The following is a 15,351-nucleotide window of genomic DNA, read 5'->3' on the forward strand; positions in this document are numbered from 1 at the left end:
ATACCCCCCCCCCACCCCCACCCCCCCCCCCCACTGACTTTTTGCGCAAGAACTATGTTTATAGCATCATCTACAAAGTATTTTAGTGTTATGTTAATTATTAGTAATGATAAAGGGCACAGTGTCCCAATGTTATATATTTTTGGGTTGTTCCTTGTTTGCTCTTACAGGTAAGACACAAATAAATATTGCTTTAGATCTTTATAAACAGGAGAAATGTACTTTGTGTTTAAAGATTAGTAGGAGTCATGTGTGGAGGGAGAAAAAGTACAGAATATGGATTTCCATTCAGATAAGACTGGCTAATCTAACTTGTTCTCACTGGAAAGTTAGCCTAGCTCATTGATTTTAGTACTGATGAAAATTAGTTACCCATGCATGAATAGTTTAACTACTTAGAAAAGAAGCCCAGATTTAATCAGTCACAAATACATTTTCTTCCATTATCTAACTCTTAAAGCACATACTGGATTAGTTTCCTGGTTGGCTGTTTTTGAGGGGAGTGATCTTTCTTGGACCTGTTTACAGGTCTGTAGTGTTGAAAGAGTTGATTTACCAATAGTCATCCAACCTGGAGTGTCTTTGAAGTGCTACATAACTAACTATAATATGATACTAAGTTATTAAACTGTCTAGTAAATGTTCTTTTTCCCAAAAGCAAAATGGGCATTACCCTCCTTGATATGTGCAGTAGGTACCTGAATTTCATGGCGACTGTCGGAATCTTTGGGCACTATTTTCATAATCCAAACACAGGCAGATCTAAATGTTGTTTCACTTCAACCTCTTTTGTATCTGTTTCTAGTTGTGGTCACCCCTGGATAAAATTGGGTCCAGTACTGATAATGACATTAAAATAGACCTATTTCCTTTACCCAGAGCAGTGAAGTAAAGCAACAGAATACACATATTGGCTATTCTCCAAAACCAAGATCCTAACTTATTTCAAACTGTATTACCCTTAGGTTAATTGGCAGCTGATACTGATTTAAATGTATTTTGTGTGTGGTTAAAATATAGTTAGGAGAACAGGAAAAACCTATTGAAAATAAAAATAATAATAATTAAACAGTAAAAAGGGACGTTTGTTCATACAACCCAGAATTATTGTTCACAAATATTATACCTGGGATGTGGGGAGGAACAATCATGCATTTTCTGTTTAGTTTCCAAAACAGTACAAAGTAGACAGGATAAGGTGTAATTTACAGTAGACTTATTAAAGTTGTGTTCTTATTTCTTGTGCAAACATTATTGCATTATCTAAAGCTGACTTTGGTCCGTCCTTGTGAAATGCATGATCCTGCCTTGAGGTATGCAAATTTTAAATTTGCAAACATGTTTGCATATAAGTTGGCACTAGTTTGCGTGGTAAAAGTACAATAACAAAGCAAAGGTAAGGCAATCTTTTTATTTTCAAGTTCAGGTCAGTCCTGTGCCCATAATGCTTTGGCAGTTTCAAAAACAGACAAGGGAGGCACACCCTCTTAAGGTAGACTTTATGTGATCTTAGTTCTTCAGTACAGCCGTTGTTTTTTTATGAAAAATATTTATCTTTTATAAAATATCTATGCCTTCAATTCTGGATTCACATATACAAGAAAATACCTGATTTCAGTTAAATTCAGTATTCTATATAATTTAAATGTTAAGAAGCAGTATGGTTTAATACATTAACTCTAACAATATGTTAAATGAGTCCTTCATCTGTAAGAGAAGTATTAATAAAAATAAAAATAAATTGCCAGTATAACTAGAAACATAGGAATCTAATTCTGTTTGGACTGAATCTGCTGCCTTATTTTTTGTTTGCTTGCTATTAACTGCTTTGCCAAAAGCTACACTGGTTATTGTAAAGCTTAGTGAATTATTTTCATGCGCACACATATAGTAAGTCTAGATTGTATTACATTTTTTACATTTGTCTCTGAGAGATAATATGAACAAATAACAGTGTCCTACCAACCTACGTTATATACGTCAGCCTAGTAATCTAATAGGAAACAAATATTACTGTCACCCTGGATGAAAAAACAAACCTGTAATGATGCACTAGAAGTAGTAGTTTTGGTTATATATAATTTCTCCCAGAATGATGTATGTGTTGCCAAATGTGACGTTTGTATTGTTGAATTTCAGGTGTAAATGTAATAAATAAATTTGGATTTAAGGAAAACATAAAAAAAACACATTCAAAACTTTACCATTACTGTATTGTTTAGTATTTTGAAATATATACATTTTTTTGTTTGTTTTTATTTAAAACGTAGTTTTCATTTCCAGCCTTTTGTGACATGACAACGCAGTCCGTTTGCCTTGTTAAATCAGAATAATAATGGAACCTTTCAACTACCTACAGGTGCAGCCCTAGAACTAAATGTCTGCAACCCTGACAGGCTGTTTTATACAAACAAAAATGTAAAAAAGCAGTTATTCAGTAATGCTATATGGCAGCCAATTTGACATTTTAATTGGGAAAGATTTTAATTGCACTTAATAAACTACCATTAAGTGTTTTATTGTTGTGTTAAATACCTATGGTTTCACTGTAAAAAAAAAAAAAAAAAAAAAAAAACAATTTTGAAACAATAGCAAAATACGATAATGCTCAAATATACCTGCTATTAACTACAATACCAGGTACAATCCAGTCCGTTCCTTTTAAATATACCTATGTAATGCAGTTAATTAAGGGCTTGCTAATGGTGTGGGTTGGGAACCTGTCCCAGGTACAAGTAAAACATAAATTATAGCCGTTTGAACCAGAGAGTCCCATGTGTGCAAGTCAAAAAACCCCAAGGGGCTTATCACCATGGAGAGCTTTTCATTTACTGTATTCCATCTGCCTTTTATTTACCCTTCATATGTTCTCTGAAAATAAGCTTGCAGGCCTTGTATATAGAACTGTAGCTGCCCCACCCCCTGCTCTTTCCCAGAAAGACTCCTGACACATGTTGGAGAACTGCTTTTACAGCATGCCTGTATGCCTTTATGCCTTTTTCAAGCTCCAGTTTCATAAACAATAAAAAATATGCTATTTTAGCTTTAAAACACTTTGATTTAAGTAGGAAAACGTCGGACCGTTAGCTGGAATCCTCATCCTCCTAGACATCCTGTTTAATACCAGCCCCATTAATTGTGCCAGCCATCATTTACTTTTCTAAACTAACATATGCTTTGCATTCTAGACAGATGGGGTAAGCTTCTGGTAACCTTCTCTTCCTTATGCGTTATTTGAATGATATCCTTCACGGCATCTCTTTTCAGCGCGTTTGGTGATATTTAAATAAACCCTCCCATTATTTTTTTTATTAATGAGGTTGTTTGCATTTGGATGACTAAACTCTCATGTAAACGTGGCAGCAGAACTGTCATGACCATAAAAGCGCGAGATCTATTGTCACGCTTTTCAGTTTTTGCTTGTAAATTGCCCCTATGTGGTTGTGTTTAATGATGAACCAGAAAATCCGACTTACAAATTGACACCATTGCAAATATTTTTTTCATGTAGAGGGAACTGTAATAGAGAAGCTTCCCAGTTTCTCACTGTTCAGCTGCACTTAACTTCTGTAACATCTTCCATAAATGCAACAATTATTGCAAAAAAACATATTATCTTGTAATAATTCCATAATTATTGCAAAATAACACAATATATCCTAATAATGAAATATGATTTCGTAATAATACAATAATTATCTCAATGCAATAATTACTGATAAATAACACAATATTATCTTCTAATAATGCAATATCTGGTAATATCAATATTTTTTTTTTTGTACTTCCCTACAAAGGACTAAATACATTTTTGTTTAAGTAGAAAAAGATAAGTGCCCAACAAGACAAGATCAGAATGATCCAAGCAACTGTAACTAAAATGAGGTTTCAATATGGATAGAAACACAAACTGCGGGCCCACACAGCACCCAGACATAAAACTGAGCTTTCCTCACTTTCCTCTTCAGTTTTGCATTAGCAAAATGATATCATTGCAATATAGTTACATTTTTATTACAAAATCATACAGAAACATTTCAACTTTAATCACAAAATTAACATAAAATTTAGTTTTTTTTTTTTTTTTCAATAAAATCCTCTTATGTCTTCTGGAGTGTCTCCCAGTAATGTTTCATGGCTACAGGATCCACCCAATGGGCTGCAATCAAATGCTGAATTTTGTCTGCAAGGTCAATTCTATGGATGAAGAAAAGGTTGCCATTAGGTATATGTACCTGACCTCCCAATAATTTTAAACAAACTCCTACATAGGCATCTTCATTCGGGAATGGCTTGACATGGCACATCATCGTGTAAATTTGCAGGGCCAGATTTCCTGAAATAACATAACCCAGCCCACTGCAATAGAGGGGAAATACATCAAGAGCGTACTCTTCATAAGAGAGATAGTATTTGTAGTTTTTGTCTCTGATGGGACCACCTTGCAACGGATAGCCTGTGAACAATGTCTGAGAAGATTCTTCCTTCAAGTTGAGCAGATAATTGACCAAATTGCCAGGATTAACAAACACATCCGAATCAGTTTTCATAACGTACTGAGCCTTTGGGCAGAAATCATGCAGCCACTGAAAAGCCATTCTCGTTTTATGTGTTAGATTATTATAGGTATCTATGAAGTCTTGCATTATCATATCTCTGTATTCTTGATGTTCTAAATATAATTTTCCTGTTTGCTCTCTGCTTTCGTTGCCTATGAGAAACAAGGTGAGAACGGATTTCCCGTGCCATTGCTTCTTACTCGCCCAAGAAGCTCTGATTGCCAGTCTTGCTTCGACTTCACTCGGGCGGGTTGCAACGAAAATGACAACAAAAGGCGTCTCATCCCTGCATTTGGAATGTTCGGAGGTCAAGTAGGTGAAATTGGGTTTGTGCTTTGGTTGATGTTCATATAACTGCAGCCATTTAGGGTCCTCCTTCAAAATCTTCTGCAGGGCTTTCTCACTGAGGTCAGGAGTAGGCACAGCCGTGCCAGTCAAGTTTGCGGTCGACCGCACCTCTTCTATCAACGCCTCCTCATTTTGCTTCACAATATAACCACACCAGAAACATATTGTGAATACGAAAATTAAAAATAAAACAAACTGGGAAATATTCATGGTAGTTTACCTTGCTTCGATTCAACATAAATCCTTGTACAACAGGTGCTGCAAGAGAAATCAAATTTTATTATTATTATTATTATTATTATTATTATTATTATTATTAATATTATTATTATTATAGCTTTTGAAACAATGTCATTAGTTAATATCTTACCACCTTGACTTGCGTAATAAAACACCTCATAACCCTAAATCCAAGATCTTGGCATGCCCCCCCCACAGAGCTTGGGGGGGGGAGGTTCTCTGCTTGTCTTATCCCAGGCTCTGCACCTTGCATTTTCATCTGAAATTTATTTATGTATTTGCACTGCGTAGATTAATTGTTTTTATTTTTGGTTACTCATCATTGAGACCATCAGAATTGCTACACTATGATATGAATTGAACTTCGTATAAACTGCGTCCGTCAAAAGATGTAGGGTTCTTCAAATCAATTAATTATTAAGGCTATTGAAAGATATTAAAGACCCATATTCAGTAGGGTCTTCACAGGGCAGTGCACAGTGGGCATGGTTTGTACAGCAGAGCTGTGAAGCATACAAAAATGGAATTGGAATCTATACAAAAATAACTTTTTTGTCTATTATTATTATTATTATTATTATTATTATTATTGTTGATTTGGGTTTTTAACTTTTTAACTTCAAACTGATAGTGTTATTTCTATACATATTTTCATATCGGATGAGTAGTTAAAAATGTCATACCCAGTTTAAAACAATTTCTGTCAATGTCCTACCGCAAGATCAGTTATGCATTTTAAATCTTTAAAACAAAACAAAACAAAACAAAAAAACAATGACGTAGCCTAACTGTGTATCTGAAGTTCTCACGGGGGCGTCAGTCTTTCCAGGAGGCACAGGGGGTGTTCTAATTATACAGTAATATATATTATATATATATGTATATATATATATATATATATATATATATATATATATATATATTATTTTAACAATGTGAATCTTACCATTGGATTATTTCTTGTTTTTTTTCTGTCTGCAAGTAACAATAATAACTCTCCTGATGCTTGACTATTAATACATTAAAATCATAACAATTACGTTTCGTTGCACTGGTAAGGAAAACAAAAAAAGAGAACTCTGTGTAACTGGTGAAACTATGGATAACAGTTGAACTCTGTGTATTCTGCCCATTTGATAGCCGATCTATTCATATTGCAAATGTAAGCACGCTGAATACAGAAAGCATGACAGAACTGTCTATAAATAGAAATTATCTGCAATAAAGCGAGTAATACATCGTTTCTCCAGTCAATTCTATGTCTGATTAGTAGTACAATAAATCACTTACAACTGTTAAGCTGTTATACTCTAAACGCATTCAGAAATATGTTATGAAGCAGAAAAAACATTTACAGACAACTTCTCAAGCTTTCTGCTCCAGTGCAAAATTTGCTCCACTTTTTCTAACTCCAAATAAACTCCAGCTAATTTTCCAAAACTGTATTCATTGTATTTCTCTTTTTCATACCTACGTTGTCTATTGCTAGATTTGCAACTTTAAACTTGTACAATCACGTTCAGAAAACCAGTCGCAAACTTTGCTCTGGGCAATTACTTTCAGAAAATCAGTAGCAAACTTTGCTCTGGACGAAAATGCTTTGAAAATGTTTGTGTCCTTAACATATTTAATAATCATCTAGTTGAATATTAAATTAGACGTATTAAATAACTATTTATTAGTATATGTACACGGTGCTGTGTTATGGCGCAGTTCTAGCGTGTACATTACACGGCCAAATGTACAATTACACATACATCATATAATAGAAAATGGGATGTTAGGTCACCAATGATCACGCAAAGGTAATTTCCAAGACCATTCAAAATACACTCCTTGTTTTGCGTGGTTCATGTAGTTTTTTCAGACATGGGGTACAATTTGCTAGCCTACATGTCGTATTGAAACACGGCAACCCCACCAATTATATTTTACTCGAATATAGAAACAGATAATAACTAACCGAAATAGCAGGTAATATGGTCAAAATACCTACTGAACTTAAGACCTCGCAATATTATTTTTTCACATTAATAATCACTGATATCCCGGCGGGCACAGCCTAATAATCAAATTACAAATAGTGCTGAAAGAGTAAAAACAAAGAACGAAAATCAATGAACTGTGTAACAACTATTCTGTAATACACGAAGAAAAGATTCCAGCAGAACAAACGAGATTTGATCTGACGTCTGAAAAAATGTTCTTACCTGAAAACATCAAACCCGAATGTCTTCTGTCGGGAGCCTGTGGACAAAAAAAAACAAAACAATAAGGCTTTCAATAGAGGCTATACGGAAATAACGTGAACTGGCTCTTGGCCAAAACGTGAGGTGTATTGAACAAATATTACACACACACACACACACACCCATATATATATATATATATATATATATATATATATATATATATATATAACAAAACGCTTGTTTATGTTACATACAGGAACCTTTTCAGGCACTACAGGTAATGCAGTATAAGGTATAAGGGGACTACGTTGAGCTTTGCTGTTGAGAAGGTTATGCTTAAACCTATCCCACTACGCGCCATGGCAACATTTTGTGAAACAATGCCAGTTACAGGTTTTCCATTTTGCACACCTGAGCTTGTTGGTAAACTCTTTCAACTTTAATAGGGCACAGACTCCACTATGTACAAAGTCTATCTGAATATATGTCAAAGCAGGGTATGCCATGATGTTGAAGCTGCTCTCTTGCAAAACTCATAATAGTTTAATATCATTCATTTCATTTACCATCAAATCTTTACATAAAAATAAACCGGAAGTCGCAACGCAATACGGGCTTTTCGTCCTTTTCTCATTACCGCCATCACAGCAACAATTGCAACCTAGGTGTACACCTTTACAAAGAACCTGGCAGTGAAACGTGCTTCTGCACAGTGCTAATTTTAAGCGTGGAATGTAATGCTTAAATTTGCATATTTCTCGATTAACATCACAAGAGACAATCAAATGTCGTGAAAGCGCAAAACGGGCGGAGCTCATTTGCATACAAACTCCAGATTTAGCTGCCCAGTTAAATATTTAGCTAAATGTTAAATCTTTTAATTAGATTTATAAATTACATATGCATGTACACATTTATATATATATATATATATATATATATATATATATATATATATATATATATATATATATATATATATATATTCACAACATCTAGAAATCTGGGTAAAAAAAACAAAACAATATTTGGCGTTACTATTTGGAAAAAAAGACGCCAAATATTAACACTTTTTTTGCACATGGCACCCCATAGCTCTGCAGCATACAATGCCAAGCGTGTCTATGGGTGGGGGAACATTTGCATGTTAGCTTTTCAAATGCCAAACTGTGAACAAAATTAGGATGGGAGCTGGTATTATAGGAACTATGGCCATAGAAACATGCTAGACCATAGTTTTGTATAAGAAAAAAGTATCCAGGCACTATTTTGACATAATTGTTATTCACATTGCTTTTATTAAGAAAACATCGGTGCCATGGCTGGCACTTCAAAGTGTAGTACAACTCAAATTTAGTGTTGGATTGTTTTTGTGTGTTTCAGCCTCTCAAAGTGTAAGAGCATGTAAAAAGAGATTCCAGCCATTCAAACGTGGATTTACTCAAAGCAGGCAAACTGCAAACTCTCTTTAATCCCTTGCATTGTATATCGTTCTTTCAAATGAAAGAAAATATTTGAAATTGCGCGATTGTTCATAATCTGCAGATTGTTCTTTTGTTAAATACAGTCACTGAGTGAAACATGATAAATTAACTTATTTAAATAAACAATAAACTTACAACAGGTATTCTGTATTGCAAAGTTCTAGCTGATGAATAACCCTGAACTCACTCTTTTGTTAACACAAAACACACACCTGCCCTGCGCAGCTGGTGTTTTTTTTAATTATACAGGAAAAAATGTATTGAAAGTGGGGACACTCATTTACCAGTTTAAATGACAAATGACTACATGGAGGCATTCCAGATTCAAAAAAGCAACAAAAATTTCTAGAGTGTTCAGCAACAATCTCAAAATGGCAGTGATAATACAAAACGAAAAAGGAGAAAGGACCAGAAAAATAGCAGACAGGCTTGGAACGAAAAGCACAGTGTGGGCTACTATTGATAAACACAGGAGAACAGGAACTACTGCAACTAGCTTCAGGTGTGGAAGACTGTGACGGACGGCTCAACAAACAGGCTCGTTTGGTTCTTTTCCCTTCTACAATCACGAACGACACACACAAGATTGAAGAAAAATAGAGCTAATGCGCACTTTTTAATAAACACACATTAAAACAAACAGAACAGAAACAAAAACCCAACTCCGTTTTGGAGCTCTCACTAAACACCAACAGGAACCTAACTAACACGCAGGACGGCTAAGCCGTTTACCTGCCACAAACACAAAAACATATATTATATTTTATATATTTTAGAGAGAGAGAGATCTGCTTTCCAGAACTTTGATTAAAATGTGGTATTTTGCTGTACTAATATAACAAACTATGGGTGACTATTACTTTATATAAATTGTCATGTTCTGCAGGAATGTAAGAATTGGTTGTCTGTGGTGCTCTACTTTGTTATTTCCAATAACATACATCAATAGTTTGCATGATTTATTTGAATTGCAAATCTATATCCTGTCCACTATTACAGTTTTGTGACAGGATTGATTAGTTTATCTGTAATGTAATTATAATTTTACATATAGTCTGCTCATTCTGATGGTTCTGGGCTGCTTTGCATTTATAATACAAATTCTGGGATGCTTTGACGTTTAGATAACGTCCTAAATTCTGGGCCTCTTTGCTTTTCTAAATTCAGCCCAGTTTTTGGCATATTCCACTCAGCTGACAGCTAAATTTTTAAGTCATGCACACACTCACCATCATGCATGCCCTGAACACACACACACCACTATGCAACCCCTGCACGTACACACACATACTATCCTGATTTTCTCCCCTCCCCCCATGCCTAGAGGCTTATCAGACCTCAAAATGAATAGAATGGCGGAGTTCAATATATTTTATTAACCTATCACGCAAAAACAAAAATGCAATAAAGGATTCTATCAGCTCTTTCACTTCTGGTAAGAGATCAGTGCCCTTAAACAATTTAACATGAATGCTATTGTATTTTACTGATAAGATAACGTTCATAAAGTTGGACTATGCAAATATAATAACTACATTCTAGTTCAGGCACTTACAATCTGGCTTACCTAAATTTCCTCCTGTATTTCAATTGGCTAAGCAATTCCTCACTTCTCATTCTTTAACTGCTGTGCTGTCACGTGTAAGGAGCTTTGGTATCCTATGGGATGAAAGGTGATATATAAATTCAAAGTATTTTGTTTAATTTAATAAAGAGCTTTTTAAAACTAGGGGTACGGCAATTTTGGGAGTTCAAAGTGTTTGAAGACCCTGTGTCAATCACCCTCAAAAGTTGAGAAAGGACATTCTATTTGGTATGGTAAAGGGAATTCTAAACCACACAGGGCCTTGAAATGTAGTATGCTGGCAGCATAAGCAGCTCTCATGCTCCTGGAGTTTCAGAACCCTCCATTTGTGTGAAAAAATGGACATGCCATTGCTTATCAGTGCCCACTTTGGGATGCTGGTATTTATTTTATTTTTATTTAGCACATTCCTATCTCAAACAGCTGTGGGTAAACACAAAATGCAAGACGGGTGTTGTTCATAATTACACTCTACCTGCCTTTAAAGCTGTAATCAACATTGTTAAACCAGCTCAATTTCTAAGTTACATCACAGATATCTGACGATGATGTAACAAGCCGAAACATATTTGTAGCTATGCATTCCTTGAACAAAACTGTTCACTTTACACTTACTGTAAGGAAGATGTAGTCACTACACCACACATCGCTTGTTTCATAAGATACATTCTGCCTGGAGAAGCACATAGCAAATGCAGAATTAGCAAGAAACAACAGGGAGATTTTTGTTCCAACTGTACCTTAAATTACTTAATTGGACCAATTAAGTACTTATTGGAAGCATAAGATCAGATCTCTCTCTCCCTCTCCGATCACAATGCATCCAAGCTTTCCCTCTCATGTTGACGTCATATTATTCCTGTGACAGACAAGGCCCAATCAAAACATGACATGGTTCCATCCTAAAATCCAGACCTGTGTCATACCTCGAAACAAACATCTGTTTGGGTTTTCTTCGCCTTTACTACCTTTCAATCCCACATGTCCATTGATTCCTGAAATGACGGAAAAACTCATTTGTGTCATTAACATATAGGTTTCTCAATTAAACGCTCAATAGTTATTCCGCCACCCTTATGTAAATTGCGCCCATTCCACCTGTCGGAAAACAGCAGAAAAGTGTTTCATTTTATGATGATAAACAACCATTTGGGATAAGAGCTGGCTTAAAACAGATCGAGTTTCAGACTGTTGGAAGACATTTGAGATTCAGGGCCAGTATTTCCAAAGGTAATTACTGCCCCCTTGTGATAAACTTGAGCATCAGTCTGTATGTTGATTAACTTTCTGGTACAAAACAAAAAACATGAAACTGGGCCCCCTATTCACAAAGCTTGAACCTACTACTGCATTAATATCCCCTCCCATGGAAGAAGTCTGTGATGACACAAATATAGTGGAGGTGGTCATATGCAGGTATGTCACATTTTACATTGTTCCATGTATCTGGAAAGCCAATTATCTAATAGCGATGACATTGGTAATACAATGATTTAGCACAAGTTATTGAGTATTCTATGAGGTGTAGCATGTATCTTGAGAACACAATGAATTGTTTCACATACTGTAAATCAATCATTTTATTATACTTTATTATGATACTGACAACTCATTTCCTTATTTAATGATGTCTAGGTCTTAAATTCCAACCACGCATTCATTTTCAGGACAGGTTACTATCCAGAAGTACACCAAGGCTTTGTACAGTGGGGTAATGACCAGGTTTATTAAACAACAAAGAATATTGAAGTTTCACACATTCATTATTGACACATTTATACTCTACTGTATAATGCTAAACTATGCCTGGAATTCTATACTTCTCACATAAACCACTGATCTGTTTCTCTAATGTAAATAAATGCTCATTCAGATTAGTATGTCTAATCCTTAACCCATCCAAAGTTGATTCCTCTTTCCTGTCCAGTTCCTTATTCAACTGACTATCATTAACGTCATTGTGAATATTATAAGAAAACCTCCCCTGTACACTTTAGCTCTCCTGCCATTCTTTTACTATTGCTTTTTTACAGACTCCCATTTCCTGAGATCCCAAAGGAATCGCCACATCAATCTTCTTCCTTTTCATCCCATTGTTTGCTGCTATTTTATTGCCCCGTATACCAGAATACCCAGCAACCCATATTAACCTAACGTCAATCCCCATTATTGCACAATCCTTGTATTTTTTAATTATCTCAAAAATGATCTCCTTCCTATGAACAAAATCTTATTTTAAAGCCATAAGCATACTTAATGAGTCTGTAAATATGACTGCTTTCTTAGGATTTAATTCCGCTATTCTAATTATCACAAATAAAATTGCTGTCATTTCTACTATATAAACTGACAAATGGTCAGATAGCCTAGCTCTTTTACAGATATCCAGTTCTGGTATACATTGTCACTCTTCCTGTTTTTGGATCCTTGGATCCATCTGTAAATATACACCATGCTTCTTTACTCGTATCCTTTACAAAAGCTTGACTCTTTCTTTTCAAGTCAATTTTCCCCTCCTTTTTTCAATTGCTCACTCAATTCTATACAGCAAATTGGTTTGTCCACCAACCATTCTGATAACACATTCAAATTAACATTCTTTACTAAATTCATTATCTGAGTTCTTTTTGCTGTTATCCATTTCTGGATCAAAAAACCCACTTTCCCCAATTTGTCTCCCAAATCTCCTTTTTATAGTGATTTATCCATCTATCTTCCATGCTTTTTCTAGGAGGAAATGCTTTATGAAGAGAGTTAACCATAATCCAATATTTATTTTAGTAATGTCCTCCTTAATTCCAGTGGCATCTCATTTAATAAAACTTCAAATTTCATAGATCCTACACACACCCTTATTGATTTAGCTTGAATATTATCCATTTTTTAAATCTTGCTTTTACATGTTCCCACTTGTACCAGACTTCCATACTCTACTACACCCTAATCCTCTGTATATAGTCATCATACTAGATTTATTCGCTCCCCAACTTGTCCCTGAAATATTTCTTAGAATATTAAGCCTTCCTTTACATTTATCTATTATGGTTCTTATCTGTTTTTCCCAACTCGACTTTTTATCAAACCACACTCCCAAGTATCTGAATTTGTCCACTTCTTTAAGTATCTTATCTTGGTGTACTAAACTTAAACTTCCCTGCGATCTCCTCCTAAGCTCAAGCTTTGTTATTGATATTTTAAAACCCCATTGATTAGACCACTTTTCCAAAATATTCATTGCCACCTGTAATTCTCTCCTAACTATTTCAATATGTTTATGTCTTTTATAAATAACCCCATCATCAGCAAACAAACCCACAGCTACATTACATCCTCATAAAATATAATCTGTTAAATCATTAATCATTATATTAAATAGCAAAGGGCTGATAACATTTCTTTGAGGAGTTCCATTTTGCATCTCAAACCTTTCGGATAATTTCTCCTTAATTTTCACTTTAAATCCTCTTTCCTTCAAAAAATCTCTGATTCATGAAATCACTTAATCTTAAAAATTGCATTAATTTTACCTTACTTTCTCAGTTCTCCCCAATCATACTTTTAAGGGAAAAGTAATGCATTTTCCCCACTTAATTTAGTTTGTTTAGTTTGTTCAGTGTTTTGTCCACCATGCCGTTTACTTTGGAAAAGGGTTTTGCTTGATGTTCAGATTATTTATTTTAAAATATATTTGCGTACTAGCGCTTCACTCGCAGTACTGTGTCTGTCTATTTACTGGTCTCACATCACCAACAGGCCATTCTGGTTACATAAGCCATTAGTTTATGTATAATTTTCTCTTCTTGTCTATATATATATATATATATATATATATTATATATTATATATATATATATATATGTGTGTGTGTGTGTGTGTGTGTGTGTGTGTGTGTGTGTGTGTGTGTAAGGTGTAAAGGAAAATTGACTAAAAAACCATACCTAAACCTACCATACAAGATTTCATTGACATGACATGTATCCTAACTTAAAAAGGGCACATGGATATTTAATTTAATGTTGTCTTCTATTTTAGTTTATTTTTAATCTAAATGGAGCTGATTTAATATTGCACGTACTGAGTAACTGTAAGGTGATTGCTAAGATAAGATTAATTTACCTATCTTTGACGTTTATATAAATACCAATTTGCTGCAAATAAAAGCAATGATTTGAAAGATAGCTTTTTTGGGGCTTTTTATTTTCAATAGTATAAATATAACCAGGTATTATATAAACAATTGATTAGAAAATCAAGATTAATGTTGAAATCACTATCATTTTAAATGGGATTACTAATTAAGTTTAGGTTTTATTTTTTCTGGGGTAAATTAATACATTTAGATTTGTTTTATTTTAAAGAAGTTTAATCTTATAACACTTTGTTGTGTGGGAACATAGCACACTTTTGCATGCAAATATATTGTAAATGTGGTTACCATTTTGAAAGTGTACAGAAACCCATCATTTCTTTTTGAATTTCACATTTAAGACTTATATAAAATATGTTAACTACATATCAATGCACCACACCATGCTGCTCTGTTTCAGTGTTATTCAATTGTCCAAAAATGTAGGTGATTACACTAAAATGTAATTAAGGGCTTGCAAGTCTGTAGAGGCAAATTTTAACTTGTCCTTAATTTAAATTCAAGGTTTATTTTTATTTTTAGCAGCAAATTAATGAACACATAAGGACATTTTAATGGATTTTCATTTCATAGTGTAGCCCTCCTTTCTATTCCCAATGTTGCTATTTTATATTTTAAAAGTTATTTCCAAACCATAGCCTAAACCTTCTCTTTGTCAATGAACACTGACCCAACCACATCATTCGCACTTAATGTTTGGTACTCCTTTGTCTTCAGGGTGTCTTATGAATAAAGCGCTCTGAAGTATGAACAGCACTCCCTAGTGCCAGGATGTCCAAATGTGTCGACCAATCAG

The 15,351-nt window shown here is 34.4% G+C and overlaps 1 protein-coding gene across 1 annotated transcript; it reads right to left on the reverse strand.

Annotated features, from left to right (window-relative positions):
* Positions 1 to 3,149: 3,149 nt before the first annotated feature.
* Positions 3,150 to 7,447, reverse strand: LOC121326691 (UDP-GalNAc:beta-1,3-N-acetylgalactosaminyltransferase 1-like). The gene is made up of 2 exons (XM_041270064.1): positions 7,358 to 7,447; positions 3,150 to 5,165 (listed from the first exon to the last, which is right to left on the reverse strand). Exon 2 carries the CDS (start codon positions 5,115 to 5,117, stop codon positions 4,101 to 4,103), a length of 1,017 nt encoding a protein of 338 aa, XP_041125998.1. The 5' UTR covers positions 5,118 to 5,165; positions 7,358 to 7,447; the 3' UTR covers positions 3,150 to 4,100.
* Between the last annotated feature and the right edge of the window lie 7,904 nt (positions 7,448 to 15,351).

This window comes from Polyodon spathula, chromosome 14, assembly GCF_017654505.1.
Source record: "Polyodon spathula isolate WHYD16114869_AA chromosome 14, ASM1765450v1, whole genome shotgun sequence".
NCBI lineage: Eukaryota > Metazoa > Chordata > Actinopteri > Acipenseriformes > Polyodontidae > Polyodon > Polyodon spathula.

Coding starts and splice junctions, on each gene's coding strand:
- LOC121326691 (XM_041270064.1), bottom strand. CDS start 5,117: ATGAATATTTCCCAGTTTGTTTTATTTTTAATTTTCGTATTCACAATA.